The 26,805-nt window shown below is 38.2% G+C and overlaps 2 protein-coding genes across 2 annotated transcripts in view; both read left to right on the plus strand.

The window, feature by feature from the left end:
• Positions 1–19,201, plus strand: part of LOC6044535 (protein MON2 homolog) — a 42,438-nt gene extending 23,237 nt beyond the window's left edge. The window contains exons 2-7 of the mRNA XM_038252464.1: positions 7,071–9,830; positions 9,892–10,997; positions 14,379–14,792; positions 14,852–15,334; positions 15,400–15,482; positions 17,689–19,201. Coding sequence (XP_038108392.1) covers positions 7,071–9,830; positions 9,892–10,997; positions 14,379–14,792; positions 14,852–15,334; positions 15,400–15,482; positions 17,689–17,933 — 5,091 coding nt within the window. The 3' untranslated portion in view covers positions 17,934–19,201. The remainder of the gene's footprint in view (positions 1–7,070; positions 9,831–9,891; positions 10,998–14,378; positions 14,793–14,851; positions 15,335–15,399; positions 15,483–17,688) is intronic.
• Positions 19,202–24,439: 5,238 nt separating this feature from the next.
• Positions 24,440–26,661, plus strand: LOC6044536 (translation factor GUF1 homolog, mitochondrial). Its single transcript, XM_001862005.2, has 3 exons — positions 24,440–24,599; positions 24,668–26,432; positions 26,491–26,661. The coding sequence occupies exons 1-3, from the start codon at positions 24,547–24,549 to the stop codon at positions 26,614–26,616; spliced, it is 1,944 nt and encodes a 647-aa protein (XP_001862040.2). The 5' UTR covers positions 24,440–24,546; the 3' UTR covers positions 26,617–26,661.
• Positions 26,662–26,805: the final 144 nt, after the last annotated feature.

Consider the following 26,805-nt stretch of genomic DNA (forward strand, 5'->3'; position numbering starts at 1 on the left):
TTCTGCACAGTTTCCAACAACAACGATGTTGCTACCGCGCCAGTGTGTCTCTGTTTGCCATTTGGGGGCTCCCTCCCCGGGGGGATTCAACTGTTTGTGTGTGTGTGTGTGTGTGTGTGTGTGTGTGTGTGTGTGTGTGTGTGTGTGTGCTCACCATCATCAACGATAATATTTAATTAGATATCCGAGCTGCTGCTGCTCTGGCAGTTTGTGTGTGTTCATGTTTGCTTCCAAGCTTATGGCACCTATATGGCAACAGTAGTGATGTTTTGGTTCCCAGTGCAAATTAACTGCGTTCGTTCTTGGCTGCTAGGTGGTTCAGTCCACAAAACCTCGCTTTAATCCTCGAATCAGTTGCTAGCTTATTGGAGCTCATAAAATGCCCTTTAATTGGTCTATGTGAAGGAATGTCAGTTTCATGTTTTTCCTGTAATTTTAAGTTGAAAAAAAAAATACTTGAACAAATTTACATCCCAGTATTTGTATCCAAAAACCCTCTGTTGTTCTTTGACAATGTACTAGAACCGCTCATGAATAGCATTTCCATTCATTTGCCAAATTGTAATTAAACTGTCTCCTCGCAACACTCCACACTCCAGCCAAATTAGCCGTCACTCTCGCGTGAAACCAAACCAAAACAGTTATCCTATTTGGCGGTGTTCTGCGCCCTCAAGTGCCACAACATCATCAAACGGTGGCGTATTTTGGCACCGTTTGGCCCAGATTGTTCCCGAGTTGGTAGAAGTCTCAAGATTGTGATTTTTTTAATTTTTTGTTTATTAATTTTAAATGTTTGAAAATCTGAATTTGCAACATTTTACAGAAGAAACTTAAAAATTAAAATTTGTTTTCTATTCCACAATTTCCATCCAATCGGAACTTCGCTGGTTGCGGTTTGCTGTCATTCAACGCTCTAGCCACGTGTCACACGTGTGCAACGAACCCTAGGACCAAGAATTCTGGTGTTGGATCCCCCACCACCACCCCATTCCACACAACAAAAAAACACAGTTTCGTTGAGCACTTGAAATTTACTTCTGCAAACATCCGAGCGTTGTTTTAACAGCGCTCATTCGCGCGAAGCGTTGTCTATGCAAAGTTCCACAATTTTACCCTTTTGGGTTGTTATAAATTAGCGCATGATTCCGGGATGCACAAACAGTCTGTGAGAGAGAGGTTACCGTAGACTTGCTTGGAACTCGACAAGCCAAGTTTCTTTTTTTAAATAAGATTAGTTTGAGCAATTTTTTTTAAGAAAATTTTTACTTCTTGTTTTTTTGGTGTTTTTCTTCTTTAACGGTGCACATCATCCAGAGCCTAGAGCACCCAGATATTTGCTACACACATTTTGGTATATATCGATATATTTTTTGATCTATCCCATAAGCTTAAAAGGATCTGGATTTGGAGATCCCATATCTCCAAAAAGATTTACAAAAAAAAAATAACAATTTTTATTATCAAATTTCTTAGGGTTGGGTCCGTAATTTCAACTGTTTTGGAATAAGAAGACAACAACTTCCTTGGTTGCTGTGTACCCTTAAGAACTTCTCTTCTTTTTCATAAATTTCCCGATTACATTCTTGATTCCTGTGGAACTTTGTCCACCAATTCCTTATCGCTTTAATCGTCCTGTTTTTCTCTTTTAAAATGTTAAATTCGAACTTAAAATAACAAAAGTATTAGAATATTTAAACGAAACACTATAAACTGAAAATTGGTTTAAATTGTGGTCTTAATGTGTGATGTCCAGAAAACTGTTTTTTCATACTTTTATATCTTTACATACATATCTATTGTTGTTGAAAATTCCCAGGATTTCCCGGAAAAAAGTATTTCCCGTTTCCCGTTTGCAAATATTTAAAAAAGTTTTTGTCCCTCGGCCCTGGCCGAGGTCAAGGGGGCAAAAATAAAAATATAAAAATTTAAATAACAAGCCATAGTCTTCACATTTAAATGAAAAAGTGTTTTAAAATGCATTTTACACTAGTTCAGTTGTTTTGCAATCATTAGTTTTCAAAAAATCTAAGATCTGCCAAAAACAAAAATTGTATCGAAAAAAAAGATTTTGCATCGAAAATTTTCAAAAATCTTAAGATTTTTTAATAAACCCAAACATGCTAAAATTGATTTTAAACGCAGGAGAATGTATTTTAATTTGATTTCAGCTGGTTGCACTTGAATTTTCATTGAAATTTTGAAGTTTATTGTAAAAATATTTTTTTGCCCCTGATTTTCGGGCCAATTTTGAAGGGGGTGACAAAAACTTTTAAAAATATTTGTACCAGCCTAAAGTTGCTGTTCTATATTTCTATTCTATTCTATTCTGTTGCAAAATATTAATTAGGAACAGGATTTGAATATTTTTTGTTAAATTTGTTGAAAATTTCCCGTTTTCCGGGAATTTTGTTGAAAATTTCCCGTTTTCCGGGAATTTTGCAACCACGAGAAATTGGACGCTCTAGCTAGAACTGTGAAAAAATATGCTATTTCTCAGAAATAGTTGGCCCAAAAAATCAAAATTGGGCCAAAAACATTTTTTTCGAAAACTTCTAAATTTCTAAACGTCTACTCAACTGAAAACACTTCGATTTTATTTTCCTGCGTTGATAATCATGTTAAGCATGTTTGGGCTCGTTTAGAAATATTTTTAATTTCTGTGAAATTATGAGTCGACGGACATAACCTTTAAAAAATATATGGCTTATTTGATTTACAATGGGGCGAAAGTTGGCATTTTCATCCACTGAAACTTAGTTAAAATTATTTACAATTTCTGCGATAAAAATTTGATGTAAAAGTGGATACATTTAAAACATTGAAAGAAAGAACATGTGTATTATTGCTTAGAAAAATTTGTAAATTCACCTGTTTCACCTTAAAAAATATCAAATGGTTAAAAAAAATTGCACAACGCAAATAGTTTCACAATTCAGATAATTGTTTTTACATTCTATTTGTCGTAAAATTTCAACGAAATTACACTGGGACAGGCTGGGACAGCAGTTTTTAGAGCACTTAAAGCTTTTATATTTGGAAATGGATGTACACATTTTATTGGCCTTAGTATGTTCTAACCGAAACCAACCAGAAAAATCAAAATATTGTGCTCCTACATGGTTAAAACTATTGTCCCAATTCGCCCCATGTGTCCCGATTGACCCCAGTTTACAGTACGTCCGGCATCGCGCTGAAATTTTTCCTAATTTCATATTTAACTAAGACCAAATTTAAATTTTTATAAGATTTTTTTAACCCTCTAACGCCCAGAGCTGTTTGCTTATCGTAAAAATAGTAAATGGCTAAATCGAGCCAAACATTTCATTAGGGCACAAAACCAAAACGTAAACATTCGGGATTATTCCACTATTCTATTAATTAGTACACTCCCTACATGCCCTCCAAGAATCAGATTGATAACAAACAATTTCCTATTGAAAAAATCAAAAACACAAAAGGGCCCATAACAATGTTCACTCCGAATCAGAAAAAAAGTTCAATTGTGCCCTTTTATTTTTCGTTAGTTTTTCGTAGTTGAGGAAATTTCTATGATATAAAGTGAACTTTTCATACATTCTTAACACTAATTCACTTCAAAACAACGTTTGGTTTACGCTGTAAGACCATATTTCTGAAGTATGAATTACAAATTCAAAAATCTCTGCATTTTCAGATTTCTTTGAATGGCTCATTCAAAACTCATAAACAACAATTTTCATGAAAAATAAGAAAAATAATAAAACCATCGGTCTAATAACAATGTTTTGTCTTGTTTATGAATCGTCAAAACGTTTAGAAACTTTTGTTTTGGTAAAAATAAGCTTTTTCTGTAATTTAGAAAAAAGTGCTCCTAAATATTTAGTTGCTCATATGCCTAGGTGGTGCTCTAGTGCACCAAATGAGTTGAGGTTGAAAAACACCCAAAATTGGTCCAAACTCACAATGTTATTTACAGGGGTTCTTGTCCAAGGTTCAAATGATAGCAAAACATTTTTTGTTTCATAAAATTTTGTGTTTGGTAATTTTTACGGGCTTTTGAAAACAGGTCTTATTTATTTCCCTAAAATTTGCCCATTTTTGTTTACATTTCGTACTGTAACTTTGCTTGTGCTTGACCAAATTTGATAAAATTTGGGGAGATGTTAGTATACATTCTACATGAACACCTGCAACTTAAAGCACAATGAAAAGTTGTGTCAGTTCCGAGATATTTGAGTTCAAATTTTTGGTGCTCTGGAGTAACCATGGGCGGGAGAGGGTTAAAGATCAGAACGTGTCACAAATGTGTCATTTTTTAACATTGGAAATTGAACCAATAGTTTTCGAGATATCGTCAGCTGAAAGTTAAAGGCTTATAAAATGACAATAAAAAACTAGTTTTTATCGATTCGAAATTTCTATTAGGTTGTACGTTGTACCCAAGAAACAAATTGACCAATATTCAAAGTCTCAGAAAAAATGGTAGGAAATTTTCTCAGCTTTGAAAAATATTGTTTCAGGGGTGGCTTTCCTTCATAAAGTAATTAACAAAATGTTAAAATTTCCGAAACTTATGACCTAAAAACAATTTTATTCTAAACATTATCCAAATTCGGTAAAGTACTTTTCGATTGCATTTTTTTTTGCCTTTAATAGTAGTTTATGCAACAAGTTGCAAAAAGAGGATTTTTTCAGTACGAGTCGTGCATTTATCCAACGAGGTTCACCGAGTTGGATAAATACGAAGAGTGCTGAAAAAATCAAGTTTTGCAACGAGTTCCATACAACATTTTTTGCAATTCCGAAAAACACCCATTGAGTGAAATTTTAAGTCATATCTTCATGTATTTTGTCAATAAATCGTTTAAATAAAAAAATGTTGAAAAGTGATACTTTTCGAAGCAAGTGCTGAAAAGTTCAACTTTTCAGCACCCATTTCAGTGCTGAAAAGTAAAACTTTTCAGCATTTATTTTGAAAAGTGTTGCTATTCGATTCTGTTATTTTTGGTGCAGAAAAGTAGGCTATTTCGTCGTTCAAGAATGACAGGAAAAGTAAGTAGTTTCACGACGGAATTGCAAAAATTATATTTTGTTTACTTTTTCGACTCCATTTTCTATATTTTTCAAAAAATCAGATCTCAGGAACCAGATTTTGCAACCATCATGCACTATGGCTCAAAAGATGTCTTTTGAGTCTAATAAAACATATCAAACAATTGCAATAAAATCCATCTTTCGTGAAATCCTAACACGTAACCTTATTGGTTGGACAAATTTCCCTTGAGTTTTTCGCAGATTCCTGTTTTTGCATATGGGACATTTATGCGAATATCAGAAATAAAACCTAAGTTTGTGGTCCTAGTGAAAAAAATCTAAAAAAGTATAAAAATTGAAATTTCAAGCCTAGGTTTAAACATTTGGATGAAAAAAGTTATTTAAAATGGATTTTACATGCGTCCAGTTGCTTTCCAATAATTATTTTTCAAAATATCGAGGTATGTACCTATTGACGGATTTTTTTTTCGCAAAAATAAACTTTTCGTAGGACTGTACATTGGTATTTCATGAAAATTTAAAATGTTTTCAAAGGAGTTCAAACATGCTAAATATGATTATAAACGCAGGAAAATGCATTTTAACTGGTTTTCAGTTGATTAAACTTTAATTTTCATTAAAATTTTGAAGTTTTTCGAAAAAAAAATGTTTTTACCCCCTGATTATTCAGGCCAACTTTAAGGAAGGGCCCGCGAGGGAGGAGGGGGACCATAAACTTTAAAAAATATTTGCAACGGCCTAAATTTAAAAAAAAAACAGCTTACTACCCAGATCCTTAAAAATAAAACTTGAATTGGCCTTCGTACATATTAATATTGTTTTTTTTTTTACAAAATCTGAGACACAAATTCAATCAGCTTCACGGTTTCCGTACTCTCGATCCAGTAGTTGTTGGTTTCGGCACTATAACTGGTTCCTCAAACAGACCGACGGTGTCCAAATGGCGCGGAACCGGGATGCAGCAACTTCTTCCTGTACCTATAACTTGGGCTCGGCTCGTATTGCCCAATTTGCGCTAAATCTACCTCCTCGACCCAGACCAACTTCTCGTATCGTCCCGCTTCTTCTTCCAGGTTTGTGCGGTGGGATGGGCGACAGTCCTTTTCCCGGCACCATCTATCTCCCGTTTAAGCCCGACCTCCCTTCGTTTTCCAACTTCTGTAAATATTGTGTAAGCAAGCATGTTTTCCGCCAGTTTTCCTCCCTCGAAGCCGTCAAAATTAACCCTAATGTGGTGGTTGGCTTCGGATGTTCGAAATGGGTGGGGTGAAACCATGTTCTGCCGGGTAGATTTGTGTGACTGTACTCAACCGTGGGGGTGGTACGCTGTTTATCAACCGGATCAGGTGCAAAGAGGGGCCAATCTGCCACCTTGCCATAACTGGAAGCTATTTTTTCGTATTTATTTATGGTTAAAATTTAGTTTTGTGATGGTCGGAAAAACGACAGTTTGAGTTGACAGAATAGGTATGACCCTAATAAGAATTGTTCCCCAAGCTTGGAAGTTTAAATTTCCTCTTTTCCGTGTTGCACCAAACTTGTCGAGCCTGCGGTGGTAAATCTTCTAAATCAGCAGCATCCCACTCTGCTTGCACAAACCTGTACCTATAGAAGGTACACTTGCCAGCCTCCAAACATAGAAGCAGCATAGCACATGGTCCAACGAGAGGTGTCGCTACTCCAAGCAGGTTGAATATTTTACACTTGGCTAACTTTGAAATTGAGAATATTTATTATTCATACTCACATACCGGCACGTCGTTGAGAAGTGGGGGTGGTTCTCTGGTTTGGAAGGGGGGCGCAAATGTTTTGTTTCGGAAAAGTGCTTTCCACTCAAATCTCGCTGCAGAACTTCAACCCTGGCCAACATGACCCAGCGAAGCGTGTCGCGCGCACGTGATGCTTTCAGATGAAAACAAAAAATCACTTTACGGGCGCGCGGTACATCTCTATTGTGTAAAAGTTGGCTTTTTTGTTCTCTATGCTAATTAGCGTAACTTTCTCCTAACCTATTTCTTTCCCCTTCTGCTCCGCAGTCATGCGAGGAGGCCATACTGAAGCTGAAGACGGCCGGGGCGAACCCGCAAACGCCGGTCTACTACGTGGTGAACCAGATTTTGTACCCGCTGGTGCAGGGCTGCGAGTCCAAGGACGTCAAAATTATCAAGTTCTGCCTGGGTATGATGCAGCGGTTGATTACGCAGCAGGTCGTGGATCAGAAGGGTGCCCGGTACATCACGGACACGCTGTGGATGCTGATGGAGAATGGGACGGAGGAGGTTAAGGTGTTGCAGAGCGTAACGCTGCTGTTGACGACGAATACGGTGGTTCATGGGGAAACGCTGGCTAAGACGCTGGTACTGTGCTTTAGGTTGCACTTTACGAAGGACTCGACCACGATCAATACGGCTGGGGCGACGGTGAGGCAGCTGGTTTCGTTGGTGTTTGAGCGGGTCGTGGCGGAGGAAGCGGAAGCCGAGGCCAATCAGGACGAGAAGAGGGAGGTGAACTTGGAGGAGCTGAAGATGGCGACGGCGGTTGCACCGAAGGGACTGCGACCTTGCGCGGCGGACGCGTTTCTGCTGTTTCAGGACCTGGTTCAGCTGGTGAACGCCGATCAGCCGTACTGGCTGCTCGGGATGACCGAGATGACGCGAACCTTTGGGCTGGAGCTACTCGAGTCCGTACTCACACAGTATACGTCGGTATTCTTCCGAAATCCGGAGTTTTCGTTCCTGCTAAAAGAGCGCGTCTGCGCGCTGGTCATCAAGCTGTTCTCGCCAAACATCAAGTACCGCACGATGGCCCCGCAGAACGCCCAGGCCACGGCACCGCACGACAAGCCGTACTTCCCGATCAGCATGCGGCTACTTAGGGTCGTCTCGATCCTGATCCAAAAGTACCACAGCTTGCTTGTCACCGAGTGTGAGATATTCCTCTCGCTGATCGTCAAGTTCCTCGACCCGGACAAACCCTCGTGGCAGCGATCGCTCGCCCTCGAAGTGCTGCACAAGATGACCATCCAGCCGGAGCTGTTGATCTCGTTCTGTCGGTGTTACGACCTGAAAGATCACGCCACCAACATTTTCCAGGACATTATCAACTCGCTTGGGACGTACGTGCAGAGTCTGTTCGTCAACACCCAGCTGCTGACCAGCGCCGTCGGCGGTGCCCAAGGTCAGCAGGCTGCCCTCATCGGGGGACTACCCGTTGGACCAGGGATCTCGCCACAGCCAGGTTTCCTGTTCCGCGGGGTGTTCCTCCCGCTGGTCGTGACCTTCCCAAGTGGCCAATCCAAGTCAACGTTCCTGGAGATGCTCGATAAGATGGAACCGCCGGCGATCCCGGACGGGTACGGCATATCCGTGGCGTACGCATGCCTGCTGGACATTGTCCGTTCGATCTCGCTCTCAATCCAAGGACCGTCCCAAATTGGGGACGAAGCTCCTTTGCCGTACAAGAATCGAGTAACAGAAGACGACAAGGCGCTGCACATCCAGCTGATCTACTCGAGTTGGCTCGGACTGTTGTCCGCGCTAGGTCCCCTCATAGACGCCGCTACAGACGAATCTTCAACGGAGAACGTCCTCAAGTCAATCCAGAACTACGCCGCACTTTGTGGCCTCCTTGAACTCCACACACCAAGGGATGCCTTCATAACGGCACTCTGTCGAGCGTCCCTCCCGCCCCACTACGCCCTTTCGGTCCTGAACGTCAACTACCAGGGCAGCCAGTTCAAGTCGCACTCCCGCGGAGGCAGCCAGGACATGGGCAACATGTTCCTCGGATCGTACGGCGACGCAGACCAGCAGCAACAGCAGCGCCATCCGGTAGTCGCCGTTGGAACTCCCCTTCCAACGTCCTCACTCCCAGTCGGAGCCCATCAAGGTCCGGTCCTACTAACCGCCAAGAACCTTCAATGCATGCGATCGGTTCTTCACCTGGCTCACTGCCACGGCGGAATCCTCGGTAGTTCCTGGCACATCGTCCTTACAACCCTTCAACACCTAGCGTGGATCCTCGGCTTGAAACCCTCCACCGGAGGTAGTCTCCAAGCGGTCCAGAAACCCCCAACCGACGCCAACTCGATCACCCAGGTCATGACGGATCTCCCCGTCCTCTCAACCATGCTCTCCCAACTCTTCGAGTCCAGCCAATACCTAGACGACGTCGCACTACACCACCTCATCGACGCCCTCTGCAAACTCTCCCACGAAGCGATGGAACTAGCGTACAACAACCGCGAACCGTCCCTCTTCGCCGTAGCCAAACTGCTCGAAACCGGCCTCGTCAACCTGTCCCGCATCGAAGTCCTGTGGCGCCCACTAACCAACCATCTCTTAGAAATCTGCCAACATCCACACATCCGTATGCGCGAATGGGGCGTCGAAGCCATCACCTACCTGGTCAAGGCCGCCCTCCAGTACAAGTACGAGAAACCCCTCAAGGAAAACCTCAAACTACAAACGCTCCTCCTGGGACCGCTTTCGGAACTTTCCTCCGTACCACACGGCGATGTCCGCCAACGCCAGCTGGAGTGCGTCCTGCAGGTACTCAACGGCGCCGGTGAAACCCTATCGCACGGGTGGCCGCTGGTCCTCGGGATAATCGGTGCCGTCAACGATCACCACGGCGAGGCGCTCATCCGGATCGCCTTCCAGTGCTTGCAGTTGGTCGTGACAGACTTCCTACCCGTTATGCCGTGGCGCTGCTTGCCGCTTTGCGTCAACACCGCAGCCAAGTTTGGCTCGCAGACGCAGGAGCTGAACATTTCGTTGACGGCGGTTGGACTGATGGTGAGTTCGTCTTTAACTTCATTTGTATAGTTAACTCCATGAAATCCTTCCCCCTTTTCAGTGGAACATCTCCGATTACTTCAACCAGAACCAGGAGAAGCTCTCGCAGACGGTCTGCGACGACACCTCCGTGCTGCCGGACTTTCCCGGCACGCTCAACATGCCCCACTTTGACCGGCTGTGGATGTGTCTGTACGCGCGGCTCGGCGACCTGTGCGTGGACCCGCGACCAGCGGTTCGCAAGTCGGCCGGGCAGACTCTGTTCTCGACGATTTCCGCCCACGGAAATCTGCTGAATCCGCCCACCTGGCAGGCGGTCCTCTGGCAGGTGCTCTTCCCGCTGCTGGACAAGGTCCGGGCGCTGTCCAGCTGTGCCAGCAGCGAGAAGGTCGACACCAGCGGCAACATCCTGATCCACCACTCGCGCAACACGGCGCAAAAGCAGTGGGCCGAGACGCAGGTGCTGACGCTGTCCGGCGTGTCCCGGGTGTTCAACACGAAGCGCACCCTGCTGCAGATGTTGGGCGACTTCCCGCGCGCTTGGGCACTCCTGCTGGAGTTTATCGAAAATTCCGCCCTCAGCAAGAGCAACGAGGTTTCCCTGGCGGCACTCAAGTCCTTCCAGGAGATTCTGTACAACCGACCAACGTCGCAATCCGACGACTCGCTAAAACTACCCAAGGACGCAGCGATCGCGGAAAAGACAGCCGCCGCCAACGAGCAGATCGACATCTGGAACGTGGCCTGGCGCGTTTGGTTGAACATCGGAGCAGAGAGTACCAAGCCACCCTCGATGGACGCGGACAAGGACGACATCTACATTCCGAGTCAGGCCTTCCTGACGGCGCTGGTTCAAATCTTCCCGGCGCTGTTCCAGCACATCCGCACGCGCTTCAGCAACAAAGACCTTACGCAGCTGTGTGCCGTGCTGATGAACGCCGTAGCCGTGCCGGTGCACAGCGATTCGACGCCGTACATCATGTCGACGATTTCGGACTCGCTGTTGACGCCACTTCACGATGGGGTGTTGGATTGTATGGAGTTGCTGCAGAAGGAGGCGACCGGTGGGACGAACCTGAAGCACATGATTTCGGCGATCTTCAAGCAGCTGTTGAGCTTCAGCAAATTTGCGTGCGTGCCGCCGTCGTACGATCGAGTGGAAACGAGGTAAGAACTGTGCAGTACAAGGGATTCGCTCATAATTGAAAATTATGCTATTGTGCTAAACAAAAAAAAAATATCAAAAAATTCAAAAATTCTAAAACTTTAGAATTTTGAAATTCTTCAAATGTTAAATTCTTTCAACAAAACATTCTTAAATTTTTGATAATTCTAAAATTCTACAAATTTGATTTGCTTCAAATTTTTAATTCTAAAATTTTTAAGAACCTTAAATTTAGAATTAATTGAATCTTCAAGAAATCCAAAATTCTATGATTAAAAAAAAACTAAACTTTTAAAATTCTGAAATTTTTAAGTTATAAAATTTTAAAGTCCTAAAATTTTAAAATAACTATATTCTTCATTTAAATTTATAAACTTTTAAAAAATATAATATAGAAATACCAAAAAAAAATATCTTTTTCCAAGTATTCTAAATTATTGAAATTCTTAATTTATTCAGTTCTAAAATTCTAACATTCTGAAATTTCTAAATTCTTCATTTCATTAATTCTAAAACTTTTTTTTTTATTTGAAAATTATCCAATTTTTTAAATCCTGTACTGCCGTTCTACGCATAATTGTCCCATGTCAGTTTTGGAAGATTTTGACTTTATGACATTTTTAAGTTTAGTTTGATGTGAACTTTAAGAAAAACACATAAAATCTGGTACTTTGTTCGGAAACTCATTGAAAATAACACCAAGTCTGTTTGTCCCATCGTTAAACTTCTACGCATAATTGTCCCACCAAGTATTTTCTTACACGGAATCATTAGTTTTACTAAGCATTATGTCTTGTATACTTGTTGTATTGCAAGAGAATCACAAATGAGGGTGATAAACTGCTAACTGGGGCGATTAGGGACACATAGGGCGAATAGGAACTCACGGGACAATTATGCGTAGAAACACAGAAATCGGTCGAAAAATTTCAATCGCGTTTTTCTCAGTTGCACTTTTTTGAACATGGGACAATTATGCGTAGAACGGCAGTGTATAACTTTAACGGTGCACATCAACCAGAGCTTTTGCACCCAGATTTTTGTTACAGACATTTTAGTATTTTCAAAACTACGGGTACTATCGACATATTTTTTTATTCATCCCCTAGAGTACTGTCCACAAAGCAATTTACAACAAAGTTTGATTAATTTTACAATCCCGTTATTGCAGAATTGGGTACGTAAGTTTGACAATTTTGGAATAAGAAGACAACAACTTCCTTCGTTGCTGTGCACCCTTAAAATATTCTTTTTTTTCCAAAATTTCTGTAATTCTAAAATTCAGAATTTCTGAAATTTGTAAAATTTAAAAATGCTTAAAATACTCAATTTATGAAGAAAAACAAAATTCTAAATGTCAAAAATTCTAAAACAATTTAAATATTAAATTCTAAAATATAAAAAAAATCACAAAAATTTAAAAAAATAACTTCGTTCAGTTTTTAAAATTGGCCAATTTCGCAAAACCTGCAAAATTCTTGATATTCGTAAAATTTGTGATATTTTTAACATTAGTAAAATTCACAAAAGCTTTGAGTTTGAAAAAAAAAAACAAAATTCTTACTCAAAAAAAAAACTTTAATTTAAAAAATCTGGCAAAAAAATTCTAAAATAGAACAGAAATAGAATTCTGAAATCCTAAAACTTTACAACTCCTAAATCTTAAAATGCTTTGGATAATTTGAAAATAAAAATATATGAAAAAAGAATAAAAAAAACAACTTTAAAAATCTCAAATTTTTCAAATCTTAAACACTCCAAAAATTCGAAAAAAAATTTAATTATTGGAGTCTAAAATTTAAAAATTCTTTTATTTTTAAATTTTACACCATTTTTTACAATTCTTGACTTATTCAAAAGTTTTATAATTCTAAAATTTAGTATAATTTGTAAAATTTGCTAAATTCTTGAAATTCGCATTATTAGCTAAATCCATAAAAATATAAAATTCAAGTTTTCTTAAATTTTGTAAAATTCGCCAAATTCACAAAAAAAAAATTGTCAAATTCGCTAAATTACATAATTATCAAAAAATCCTGAATTTTCAAATTCCATATTTCTTAAATTCTAGTATCTAGTATTTTTAAATTCTAGAATTCCTAAATAAAAAAAGTTCAAAAATCTTCAATTTTATAATTACAAAATCGTAAATTTTCGATTTCCTAATATTTAACTCCTCAATTTCTGAACCTTATTTCTTAAATTCAAAACCTAAACGAAACGAAACTATTGGCACTACGCCCCCCGGGGCATGGCCTTCCTCTAACGTGGGATTTCTGCTCCAGCGCCTCTGACGAGACAGGAGAAACCGGGACCGACGTTTTACTTCACCATCCGATAGAAGCTCAGTGGATAAGGCGGGAATCGAACCCGCGTCTCATAGCATCATCGGGATCGGCAGCCGAAGCCGCTACCCCTGCGCCACGAGACCCACACCTCTTAAATTAAAAATTTTGTAGGATTAAATTTAAAAAATCCTAAGTTATAAAATTATTGAATTTGTACTTTAAAAATTAAAAATTATGATTTGTATTTTTTAAATTTTCTAAATTTTTCTGATTCTTAAAATAAAAAAGTTAAATATGCTTTATTTGCTGAATATATAAACAAAATTAATTTCTAAAATTTTAAAATTTTAGAGCTTCTTGAATTGTTAAATATAAATTTTAAAAATTATAGATTCCGCAAAAACATTGTCAAAAATCATGCATGAAAAATTCTTGAAACTTACAAAATTTAAAAAATCAAAATTTCTAATATTCTTGAATTCTATATAAAATCGTTAAATCCTTCAACTTAAAAAAATCGTCAAATTCGCTAAATTGCAAAATTCACAATAAAATGGCATAAAAATACTATAATTCTAAAATTTAATAATTTTAAATTCACAAATTCTTAAATTTGGAAATTCTAAAAATTCACCAATTCCTAGAAAATTAAATTTCAAAATCATTAAAAAATTATCTTAAAATTTTCAATTTTATATTTCTAAAATCCTTATTTTTAGAATTCGGAAATTTAAAATTCTGAATTCTTTAAATTTGATTAATTCAAAATTTCTTAAAATTTATTAATTATTGTTTTTTTTATTTAAAAAATTCTCAAATTCAAAATTTCAATTTTTTTAATGTTACAATTCTAAAACGTTTAACTAGAATTTTCAAAGAATTTCTATAAATCTGATTCTTTAAATTAATAATTTATGTAATTTTTAAATAGGATGCAACCTTGGGAGGTTTCAAGCAAGGTTACGTTCTTTTAAAGCTACATTAGAATTCTTAGTATCTCAAATATAAAATCCTCAAATTTGCAGAATTGAAATTAAATTGAATGAACCCTTATAAAATCAAGAATATGGTTAATAAACTTCATTTTCTCCCCAGACCCGTCAAATCCCTTCGCTCGGGCAGCGTCGGCATGTCCCATCAGCAGCAGCACCAGCAACAGCAGCAAACCTCCGCGAACGGTGGCGCCGTCTCCTCCATAGAATGGGTCAGCATGAACTACATCCCGTTCGGCGAGAAGGCCCTCGCCGTTGCCGTAAAGCTGTACCAGCAGACCGCGGCCGACGAAGCCGTGGTGGAGGGCCAAATTCTGCACGAGATCATCAAGGCAGTCCATTTGCCGCTGTCCCTCAAGTACAAGTGCATGTCGGCCAGTACGTGGAAATTGGCCATTTCGAGTTTGATGACGGTGCTGCATACGGGGTTGCCGGTGGCGCGGGCCCATCCGAAGCAGTTTGCGCCGCTGTGGAAGGATTTGTCGGACACGTTGGATCAGTTTTTGTTTCCCAAGAGGTGAGGGTTGGTTGGGTTTGAGTCTTAAGAGTTTGCTTTAAACATTTTTCTGGTTTCAGTGTCTGCGTCGTCGAAGATCGTGGTCTGGACGAGCTGGTGTTGGACGAAGCCATTGACTGTCAGGTGATCGAGCTGATCCGGGACGAAATCCTGCCCTTCAGCCAGGAGATCCCGCAGCAGTTTATCCTGGACGCGGTGGTGCTGCTCAACAAGGGCTCGATCCACTCGGCCACGACGGGAAGTACGCCGTTCGCGGGTTGTGAGACCGAGCTGAAGCTGCGCGAAGAGTTTGCCAAGACGTGCTTTGAGACGTTGCTGCAGTTTTCGCTGCTTGACGACGGGATGGGTCAGCTGACGGCGAACAGCGTCAACAATAACTGCTTGGACAAAGATTCGGCGGCGGCGACTGTTAACGGGACGGCGGCGAATGAGGGTGGCATTGCGGGGCGGTTGGCCATTACGGCGCTGCTGCATCGGTTCGAGGAGGTGCTGAGGAAATTCAACGACGACGAACGGCTGAGCGGGAAGTTTCCGCTGCCGAGGTGGGTTGGAAGTCATAGCTTATGATTTGAAATGAGTACTAACTTGGGTGGTTTCTTCGTTGTAGATATCGACTATCGGAAATTTCGTTTGTGCTGAAGGCCGTCGCTACGCTTGTGATATCGATGAAGAAGGCGCCACCAGCTAAAGGTAGGTCCAGGGTTGTTATAGACGGCACGTATCGCGCGGATTTGTTCAGGCGTTCTTAAATTCTTAAATTCTTAAATTCTTAAATTCTTAAATTCTTAAATTCTTAAATTCTTAAATCCTTAAATTCTTAAATTCTTAAATTCTTAAATTCTTAAATTCTTAAATTCTTAAATTCTTAAATTCTTATATTCTTAAATTCTTAAATTCTTAAATTCTTAAATTCTTAAATTCTTAAATTCTTAAATTCTTAAATTCTTAAATTCTTAAATTCTTAAATTCTTAAATTCTTAAATTCTTAAATTCTTAAATTCTTAAATTCTTAAATTCTTAAATTCTTAAATTCTTAAATTCTTAAATTCTTAAATTCTTAAATTCTTAAATTCTTAAATTCTTAAATTCTTAAATTCTTAAATTCTTAAATTCTTAAATTCTTAAATTCTTAAATTCTTAAATTCTTAAATTCTTAAATTCTTAAATTCTTAAATTCTTAAATTCTTAAATTCTTAAATTCTTAAATTCTTAAATTCTTAAATTCTTAAATTCTTAAATTCTTAAATTCTTAAATTCTTAAATTCTTAAATTCTTAAATTCTTAAATTCTTAAATTCTTAAATTCTTAAATTCTTAAATTCTTAAATTCTTAAATTCTTAAATTTAAATTCTTAAATTCTTAAATTCTTAAATTCTTAAATTCTTAAATTCTTAAATTCTTAAATTCTTAAATTCTTAAATTCTTAAATTCTAAATTCTTAAATTCTTAAATTCTTAAATTCTTAAATTCTTAAATTCTTAAATTCTTAAATTCTTAAATTCTTAAATTCTTAAATTCTTAAATTCTTAAATTCTTAAATTCTTAAATTCTTAAATTCTTAAATTCTTAAATTCTTAAATTCTTAAATTCTTAAATTCTTAAATTCTTAAATTCTTAAATTCTTAAATTCTTAAATTCTTAAATTCTTAAATTCTTAAATTCTTAAATTCTTAAATTCTTAAATTTTAAATTCTTAAATTCTTAAATTCTTAAATTCTTAAATTCTTAAATTCTTAAATTCTTAAATTTAAATTCTTAAATTCTTAAATTCTTAAATTCTTAAATTCTTAAATTCTTAAATTCTTAAATTCTTAAATTCTTAAATTCTTAAATTCTTAAATTCTTAAATTCTTAAATTCTTAAATTCTTAAATTCTTAAATTCTTAAATTCTTAAATTCTTAAATTCTTAAATTCTTAAATTCTTAAATTCTTAAATTCTTAAATTCTTAAATTCTTAAATTCTTAAATTCTTAAATTCTTAAATTCTTAAATTCTTAAATTCTTAAATTCTTAAATTCTTAAATTCTTAAATTCTTAAATTCTTAAATTCTTAAATTCTTAAATTCTTAAATTCTTAAATTCTTAAATTCTTAAATTCTTAAATTCTTAAATTCTTAAATTCTTAAATTCTTAAATTCTTAAATTCTTAAATTCTTAAATTTAAATTCTTAAATTCTTAAATTCTTAAATTCTTAAATTCTTAAATTCTTAAATTCTTAAATTCTTAAATTCTTAAATTCTTAAATTCTTAAATTCTTAAATTCTTAAATTCTTAAATTCTTAAATTCTTAAATTCTTAAATTCTTAAATTCTTAAATTCTTAAATTCTTAAATTCTTAAATTCTTAAATTCTTAAATTCTTAAATTCTTAAATTCTTAAATTCTTAAATTCTTAAATTCTTAAATTCTTAAATTCTTAAATTCTTAAATTCTTAAATTCTTAAATTCTTAAATTCTTAAATTCTTAAATTCTTAAATTCTTAAATTCTTAAATTCTTAAATTCTTAAATTCTTAAATTCTTAAATTCTTAAATTCTTAAATTCTTAAATTCTTAAATTCTTAAATTCTTAAATTCTTAAATTCTTAAATTCTTAAATTCTTAAATTCTTAAATTCTTAAATTCTTAAATTCTTAAATTCTTAAATTCTTAAATTCTTAAATTCTTAAATTCTTAAATTCTTAAATTCTTAAATTCTTAAATTCTTAAATTCTTAAATTCTTAAATTCTTAAATTCTTAAATTCTTAAATTCTTAAATTCTTAAATTCTTAAATTCTTAAATTCTTAAATTCTTAAATTCTTAAATTCTTAAATTCTTAAATTCTTAAATTCTTAAATTCTTAAATTCTTAAATTCTTAAATTCTTAATATATTTAACCCTTTCTACCATTCCAGTGGGCACCACCGCCTGGGAGCAGCTGATCGGACTCTATCCCTACCTGGTCGAGTGCACCACGACCTCCTCGGCCGAGGTGTCCCGCTCGTTGCGCGAGGCCCTGCTCCAGTACTGTGATCTGCTGCGACCGCCGGCGTCCGCCCTCGCCCTTGGGGGCAATCCGGAATCGCCGACGACGACGCAGCGGTTGGACAACAACAACGACGTGGCCAACAACGTCGCCAACGGCATCAGCCACTGTTAGCTGGTTTCGTTTCCGGCCGGAAGTTTCTACTTTCTGCTGCTGATTTGTGATGGCGACGGCGACGGAGTTCCGCGACTGCTGGTCAAGGTGGTTCTCTGAACGGTAAGGGACAAACGCAATGATTGTACTATTTTTTTACCCTCCTTCTTTCTTTCTTCTTTGACTATATTGTGAGAAATTGGGAAAACGTGTTTGTAAAGAAAAACATAAATCATTTATTTATACATTTTATCGTTAAATTGAGAGCATTAAGTAAAGTATTCCTTACTATAGTATAAAAAGATTTAAAATATATATATTTAGACCTTTTCTTTAAACCTAAATTCTCCCTTCAAAATCGACATAAGAAAAACAAAAAAAAACAAGAAAATTTAATCTTATGTCCGGTAGTCAATGTTAAGGAACGAAAATTGTGATTGAAACCCATGCTGACCTACAAAACGGTGGGAAAAGTAACTGAAAGATACGAAACAAGTAATAATAACCCACAACAAAACAGCAAAGAAAGCTTTTCATCTTTTCTCCAACGACATGCTTAGCCATTTTAGACAGAAACAAACTTTTCACTTTCTCCTCGTTAAAAAAAAACAATTCCGAAAGCAAAAATCTTTAAAAATTACCCCTCACGAAAATAGTATTTGAAAATTAACCTAAACCTAATTAATTCATTCATTAATCAAAACTGTAGTGTTATTTGCGCAGCGTTATTTGTTGCTGAAATAGTGAAACAAACAAAAAAGAAGTAAGAAATCAAAATAACCCACTTATTAGCAGTTCTAGTGCCAATTTAAAACAACAAAACGAACTTTTAGACTTTTTCACTTCTTCAACCTTGATAAGGCAAAGTTTAGCGCGCCACCAACTAATTTTCATTCCTATTTAAGCAAAAATATTGCATCTTTAGCCAACAATAGCGAGCACAGATACACACTTCCCCTATACAACCCCTTCGCGCTGCTACTCGGTAGTTGATTTGTTTTCCTCCCTATTTGTAGCAGATTCTTCACAACCTAATATGAACAACAAATACAAAAATGATAAAAAAGAAAACCTCTTACAAGTACACTCTTGCATGGTTGTGTTGAAAGAATAAAATTTAACGGAAGCCTAAAGCTGCAAACACACAGACACGTTTTAAGAAGATTGATTGTTGTTTTAAAAAAAAAGATGCACAACACAAAGCGTTACAAAATTTAACGATTCGGGAATAAACCAGCAAATAGATTGAAACCTCTCTACTAAACTACACTCACTTACTCAGATTAAAACAACACACACACAAACCAACACATACACAGACAGAGTACACACACTCGAGACAACCTTAGGGAAATGGGGGAAAAATAAACTTAAAAGTCTTAAAACAAAATGAAACCCTAAAATAATGAGAGAACCGCTCGGCGAGAGATGGCGCCAACAATAATAAGGAGGAATCGAATTTATATTTGAGCGTAACAACAACAACAGTAACTCTGAAGAATTAAAATAAATGGTTCTACTGGCATGATTACAAAATAATAACAAAGTGTTTGTTTCCTTTTTTAAGTATCCGAAATTCCTTGAAACTTACAACTTACTTACAGGACTTGGAATGTTTTATTTCTTCAATCGGAGCGTTTGGCACGGTTTGTCCACGCATCCTTCCTCTCCTTTAGATTCTGTGTAATGTTATCCGTTCTCAGAATCCTCTCCGCGGCTAACATGACGCAATAGGGATGGCTTCATTTTTTGCAATACATTAGGGGAAATATACCCTTTCTAATCAAACACCTATCTTCGTCATATGGAGAGTTTGATGCTCGATTAAAGCTCCAAAAATACTATTTAGGCTGTAAACTTACCAGCAACAGCACCGCCTCGAGTAAGCACGCAAATGTATGCCACTCACTGGCCAAAAAGATCAAATTTAATGCACTTTTGATCATAATTTCTATTTTGCGAGACCATTTCTCATCATTTTGGTGGCACACACATCCACACGCAAGATCAGAGGTTGACTGCTTAACGAAAGTCGCCATCAATATCATTTCACTTGCGCTAGCGATTTCAAAGCGCTTAAGATATAAAATTGCTTCCAATTACCGGCAACATGTTCTTTTGACCGTTACTTAGTCACTCACTTGAAAAATAATCCCGAAAAATGTGAATAATTAGCAAGCACCATAAAAAAACAAACGCGCTATGTCTTTTGACGTTTCAATTTTGACCACCCATTCCAAACGAAGGCTGAAGAAAACCGAGCGAGAAGCGAAGCTACTTTTCGTGAGTGTTCGCTCAAAATTTCATCAATTTTGGCAGCACTAAGCAGACCCAAACGAGCATTGGAAGAAAAAAAGAACTAAGCTGAAAATAGAAAAATGGGCGTGGCCCAATGCACACGACTGATTAGAATGCGTTTTTGAAATATTTTTTTAAAATGCTTGTAAAAGGAATAGCATAACTTTTAATAAAAGTGAAAATAAACAGAAATGTTCACAAAAAGTTGCTCTACTCGTTGGTGTACTTGGTTTTACTGAATTTCAAGGAACACTCCAGATTATCCAGCATCATTCAAACAAGACCGCTTATTAGGCTTAAAATGGGTTTATTTCCCCTATCTAGTGTTCTAATCTAATATTGACAATAAAGTACTTGACGAGAAAGGTTGTTAATTGATAAAATTATCGTCAATAATATTATCCTCTATGGATAACGATAATGGTTATCGTCATCGTCGGGACGATAACGAAAAACTAACGTTTTCGTTATTTGGTCGATAATTCATTTATAAAATCTTTCTAAAATCGACTTAATTCAACTAAATCGTGTTAAATTTTCAATGCTTTCACCAAGAAAATATTTTTGGAAAATGTAGTAAGTTTCAAAGTGTTAACATTCAATATTGTTCACAAAATACCTTATTTTTTCAAAAGTACTCAAATTTTCATTATTTGCAATATGGGTACCAAACAAAACGAAATTTTGTATGCCTTTTTCATAAAATACCGTATTTTTTCGAAAATACTCAAATTTTCAAAATTTGCGATATGGGTATCAAACTACGCGAATTTTTTTTATGCTTTTTCACTTCATTAGAGTTTTTTTTTGAAAAATATAAAAAAATAACAAAATACCGTTTTTTTCGAAAGTACTCAAATTTTCATACTTTGCAATATGTGTATCAAATTTTGCTTCGTTTGATACCCATATTGCAAATTATGAAAATTCAATTACTTTCGAAAAAATACGGTACTTTGTGAACAATTTTGAGTATTTTAACTTTGAAACTTACTATATTTTCAAAAAACATAATTTTAGTGAGAGCATTGAAAATTTAACATAATTTGGTTGAATTAAGTCCATTTTAGAAAGATGTTAAAAATGAGTTATCGTCCATTATCGGCAATTAGATTATCGCCAATAGAATTATCGAAATAACGATAACGATAGACTATGGTTACCGTCCCGACTATAACGATGACGAATCAACGTTATTGTTATCGAGCCTCGATAATTTTATCGTTAACAACATTGTTGAGAAGTAATCTGCTGCTGCGTCTGTGTTAGATCAGGTAACATGTTATTAAATTGCGGCAAATTTTATTAAATCGATCCGAGGTCCATTTTCTTATATCTCGTGATAGTGGGGTGGTACGAACCCTTCTATTTTTTTTAATAAGATATCCTAAACCTTTTGGCAAGTTTTTTTTTCGAAGTTTTGGCTGGGCCAAGCGAAATTTTCTGAACGTTGTGAAAAAAAATAATACATTCAAACGCTCGAGATTGGGTTTTAAGAACTGACAATTTCTAAAAAGAGCAATTCTCCACCAAAACACGAAAAGGAACTCATTTGCATTTTAAAATCGGCTGAAACTTTTTGGAGGGCCAAACCAACCAAAGAAGGCATTTTGAATCGTCCATACAACTTTGTTAGCTTTCCTAATCTAATATAATCAAACCCTAGCACAGCCAATCTTTCGAAAGGATGCTAAGGAAAGCCTTAGGCTTAACCTTCTACCGCTTACGTCAGCTTTCCTTACAAAAATTGAATGTAAACATTCGAAAAAAAATAATTTCAGAGAGATTTTCTGATCTATATGGGTCTTCAGGAAAGTTGTATATCAGCGATTCTCAACCTTCTTCCAGGGAAGGGAAATAAGAACCCGCACTTGAAGTAAGGTAACTTGGATAAGCACCGCACCTTGAAAAAATCGAGTGCGGTGCTTGGTGCTAATTTGAGAATTTGGTGTCTAATTTCTCCTTTGTTTTTAAGTGTTCTAAAGAAGTAACCCAACGTGTGAAATTACGGAATAATAGACACATTTAAATCCTGGTTCTGTTTTCACTTTTTGAGTGGATTTTTTCACCTTCAAAAGGTATTTTTTTAATTTGCGTTATTTAGATACTTTATCTGCAGGAATATCTTTGAAAATGAAAGTATTGCTTCATGTTTCGAGAAAACGAAATAGTGCAAGAAATCACTTTGAAACGGTTCGGTGAAGCTGGAGAAAACACATATTTTTTGGAAATTTGGCCGAGTTTTGACAAAATTCTCATTCACTTTTGCCAGAAACGAATAACATAAAAAGCATAGATTCTTCATCGCACTCACATTTCACACGGAAGCTTGTGTTGATTTTCTTCAAGTTGATTTAAAATATTCTTTGGAGAAAAAACAGTTGAAAAATAGTACAACTGAGGTGCCTATAATAAGCACCGAAAAAAATTGGGGGCAGGTGACAACTAAAGCACAGCACCCATGATTTTTTGCAAAACTGGGTGGCTAAGTTCGTTCCCTGCCTTCTTCTAGGCCGGTACCCCCTACCATGTAAATCAAGTAGGCCCGGTACCCCCGTTGAGAATCGCTGTTGTATATGATAAAGACAGTTCGGAAATAAAAGTGTAAAATATTTCCTTATTTTAAAATTAAGCTTTGATATCAGAATGACTAAAAATTGTTTTTTTAAGTCCTAAGTTACAAAAAATCAAGTCATACACGGTGTAATTTTCCAAGAACTTAAGGATGCCCGTGTGGATCAATCGGACCGCGCACTGGACTCACAATCCAGAGGCGCTCTAAAATTCTTTGTGTAAATATGGGTATTCGGCGCCGTCGCTCCGTGCCATACATTCATACACTTAGGAGCCCAGGGCGGCGAAGTCCTTGTAGATAAAAAGGAAGACACTAGTGGCCGACAGCTATAAAGTAAACTTCGTTTTCGTTAAGGAGAAAAAAAAAACGGAAAGTCTGATACAGTAGTTGTTCGGTAACTGGGCTGAGAACGTAACCCAGTCATCGAATACTGTTCGCTAACTGGGCTGAACGAAAAATAACGAGGGGACTACCGATGCATAATATTTATTTGATGAAATATAAAAATAAAAGTTACTCAAATTTGTTTACAATGATTACTTTTCATATTTCTTTAATTGTGACTTGAAATTACATAAAAGTTTGGAAAAAGTTTTTTTATTTGTTGACCATGATTTTTGCATCCATTAACCCCTCGATGATTTCGGTTTGTTTTGGTTTTTTGACGTTTGTCTGCTTTTTAACTGGGCTACGGCCCAGTTATCGAGCGCCCAGTTAAAAAGCAGCCCAGTTAAACAACGCCCAGTTACCGAACAACTACTGTATTTGGTACAGGGAAAAAAGGGTTCTCCCCCGATATTTTCCTGGGTGAATCGTGATATTGCGTTGGGATGTTGACGGTACTTTTTTTTAAATGATGTTTTTTCGAATTTATGGGAGCCCATGAAATCATCCTGATACTTGTAAAATTCTTAAGAATATGCCTTGAGTGGCTCCAAACAACAAGTTTCCAATACTAAATATATCAGATTTCTAGTTTTCTTCGAAATTACCCAAAAAACTAAAGCTGAAAGTGCAGAGCAGACGGAATAAAAACTTTTCTTTGAAAACCGTGCTTGAAAAAAAAAAACTTATCTTCAAATCTTATTTTCAAAAGTACACTCAACCCCCGGTGGTTGATCACTTTTTCGTTTGACACTTTTTTAGTTTGTACCCCGTTGGTTGGTCAAAGTCAAACTAAAAAGTGACGAACTGTCACTTTTTACACGGCGCTCACGCACACTATCAAAACAAACGTTTGGTAGTGTGTGTGAACTCCGTGTAAAAGGTGTGTCAAACTAAAACGTGACCCCGTTCGTTTGACAACAGTTGGTGTCAAACCATCGGGGTTTGAGTGTATCACAAACTGCTTTCTACATTATTTATCTTGTTTTTGTACTTTGTTGCATAAGCTACTATTTTGTAACTTTATCGTGTAACTACTTACCTTTCCTGTCCTTCTGAAGTTAAAATACAGTTCTGAAAAGTAAAAATTATAAAAACAAGCAATAAAATAAAAGGAAATCCTTATAAAATCTGTTCAAAAGAAAAAAATAACAACCAGCTCTCGTTTTCTTCACCTTTTCGTTCAACCATTTCCTTTTCTTTGCCTTGCTTTTATCAGCTGCTTTTGACATTTCAATCAGATGTTGTTTTTGTTATGGTTTTTCAGATTCAAGCAACCTCGCCGGTGCAGTCTGGTGAACATTGTGTAATTTTATAAAAATGTACAAATTAGCCAAAATGAATTACTAGAGTAATCACCTAAGAAACACATTGAACATGCTCTCATTCCTTCGACTGAGTCAACTGGGACGGATTGGCGTTCAGCAGCGGTGAGTAGCTTGAAATTTCAACTGTTGACTTCACAAGGATTCGATATAATGTAGATTTTTTTTTACAGTTTTAAACCGCTCATTCACCGCACCCTGAGCACTTCCTGTCGACGATTCTCTGACGACATCGCGTACGACGAAATCCCAGTTAGTCGCATCCGTAACTTTAGCATCATCGCGCACGTGGACCACGGCAAAAGTACCCTCGCGGACCGGCTGCTCGAGCTAACGGGGACCATTAAGAAAAATGCCACCAACAAGCAGGTGCTGGACAGTCTGCAGGTCGAGAAGGAACGCGGCATTACGGTGAAGGCGCAGACTGCGTCGCTGCTGTACCGGTACGAGGGCAGCGACTATTTGCTGAACTTGATCGATACTCCTGGGCATGTGGACTTTGCGAACGAGGTGTCGCGGTCGTTGGCCGCTTGTGACGGGGTGATTTTGCTGGTTGATGCTAATGAGGGCGTGCAGGCTCAGACGGTGGCGAATTATCATTTGGCGAGGGGTAAGGAGTTGGTTATTGTGCCGGTGTTGAACAAGATTGATCTGAAGAATGCCCGGCCGGACGCGGTGACGCAGGAGTTGTTTACGCTGTTTGGGATTGATCCGGATGGGGTGTTGAGGATTTCGGCTAAGCAGGGCACGGGTTGCGAGCAGGTGTTGGTGGAGATTGTGAAAAGGTTGCCGGCGCCGGATGCAAGGAGGGGCGAGCAGTTTCGGGCGTTGATCTTTGACAGCTGGTTCGATCGGTATCGGGGAGCGTTGAATTTGGTGTATGTGAAAGATGGGGAGGTGCGTGTTGGGCAGGAGATTGTTTCTTGTCACACGGGGAAGGTGTACGAGGTCAAGAGTTTGGCGATGTTGCGACCGGATGAGCAGAAGATTGAGCGATTAGTGGCGGGACAGGTTGGGTTGTTGGGTTGCAACATGCGGACGAGTAAGGAGTCTAACATTGGTGATACGTTGTACTTGAAGAAGAACAAGAACTGCGAACCACTGCCGGGGTTTAAGCCCCAACAGCCGATGGTGTTTGCCGGGGTCTATCCGGCGGACCAGTCGCAGCATCCCTACCTCAAAGGTGCCATCGAGAAGCTGGTGCTGAACGATTCCGCCGTAACTGTCGTGCCAGACTCCAGTCCGGCACTGGGTCAAGGTTGGCGTTTGGGCTTCCTAGGTCTGCTTCACCTGGACGTGTTCAGCCAACGTCTACAGCAAGAGTATGACGCAGAACCAATCCTGACGGCACCCTCAGTCACGTACAAAATCAAGCTGAAAGGCATCAAATTGATCGCCGCCCACGGAGGCAAAGACACCATCTTCGTCAGCAATCCTGCCCTGTTCCCGGACCCCAACTCGGTCGAAGAGTACTACGAACCGTACGTCCTTGGCACGATCATCGCTCCAACGGAGTGCACCGGCCCGATAATCGGCCTCTGCGTCGAACGACGTGCCGTCCAGAAAACCTCGATCAACATCGACAACGACCGGATCATGACCACCTACCTGATGCCGCTGAACGAGATCGTGCTGGACTTCCACGACCAACTTAAATCGATCTCCTCGGGCTACGCTAGCTTCGACTACGAAGATCACGGCTACGTCGCCAGTGCGCTCGTCCGCATGGACGTCCTGCTGAACGGAACGCTCGTAGACGAACTCTGCACGGTGGTGCACATCAGCAAGGCCCAGTCGCACGCCCGCGAGCTGGTACTCAAGCTGAAGGAGCTGATCCCCCGGCAGATGGTGCAGATCGCCATCCAGGCCACGGTCGGGGGGAAGGTCGTGGCGCGGGAAACGCTGAAGGCGTACCGCAAGGACGTTACGGCCAAGTTGGTGAGTTTCGGGGTGGATTTTGGGGAGTTGACGGAAGATAATGGTTGATTTCTTTCAGTACGGCGGAGATGTTACCCGGAGGATGAAGTTGCTGAAGCAGCAGGCAGAAGGTAAGAAGAAAATGCGAGCGATCGCGAACATCAACGTGCCGCGGGACACCTTTATCAACGTGCTGAAGCGGTGATGAGGTGAGTGGTTGCCAGAATAAACTAGTTGAATACTTTAAGATGACTGACGTTTGATCCTCGGTTGTAAGTTGTGAAAGTTCTTCTATCATTATCTAAAAATCGAAACGTCTGACAAGTAACAATACAACAGTTCTTTGAACCATGCCTCAACGAATACCAAACCAATATAAAGAGTTACATGATAC

Source organism: Culex quinquefasciatus, chromosome 2 (genome assembly GCF_015732765.1).
Source record: "Culex quinquefasciatus strain JHB chromosome 2, VPISU_Cqui_1.0_pri_paternal, whole genome shotgun sequence".
Taxonomy (NCBI): Eukaryota; Metazoa; Arthropoda; class Insecta; order Diptera; family Culicidae; genus Culex; species Culex quinquefasciatus.

What these genes read in the sequence shown, in the direction of transcription:
- LOC6044536 (XM_001862005.2), top strand. Translation starts at nt 24,547, where the DNA reads ATGCTCTCATTCCTTCGACTGAGTCAACTGGGACGGATTGGCGTTCAG. An exon ending in CGGATTGGCGTTCAGCAGCG is followed by an intron (nt 24,600 to 24,667) that starts GTGAGTAGCTTG and finishes TTTTTTTTACAG; the next exon opens with TTTTAAACCGCTCATTCACC. An exon ending in AGGACGTTACGGCCAAGTTG is followed by an intron (nt 26,433 to 26,490) that starts GTGAGTTTCGGG and finishes GATTTCTTTCAG; the next exon opens with TACGGCGGAGATGTTACCCG.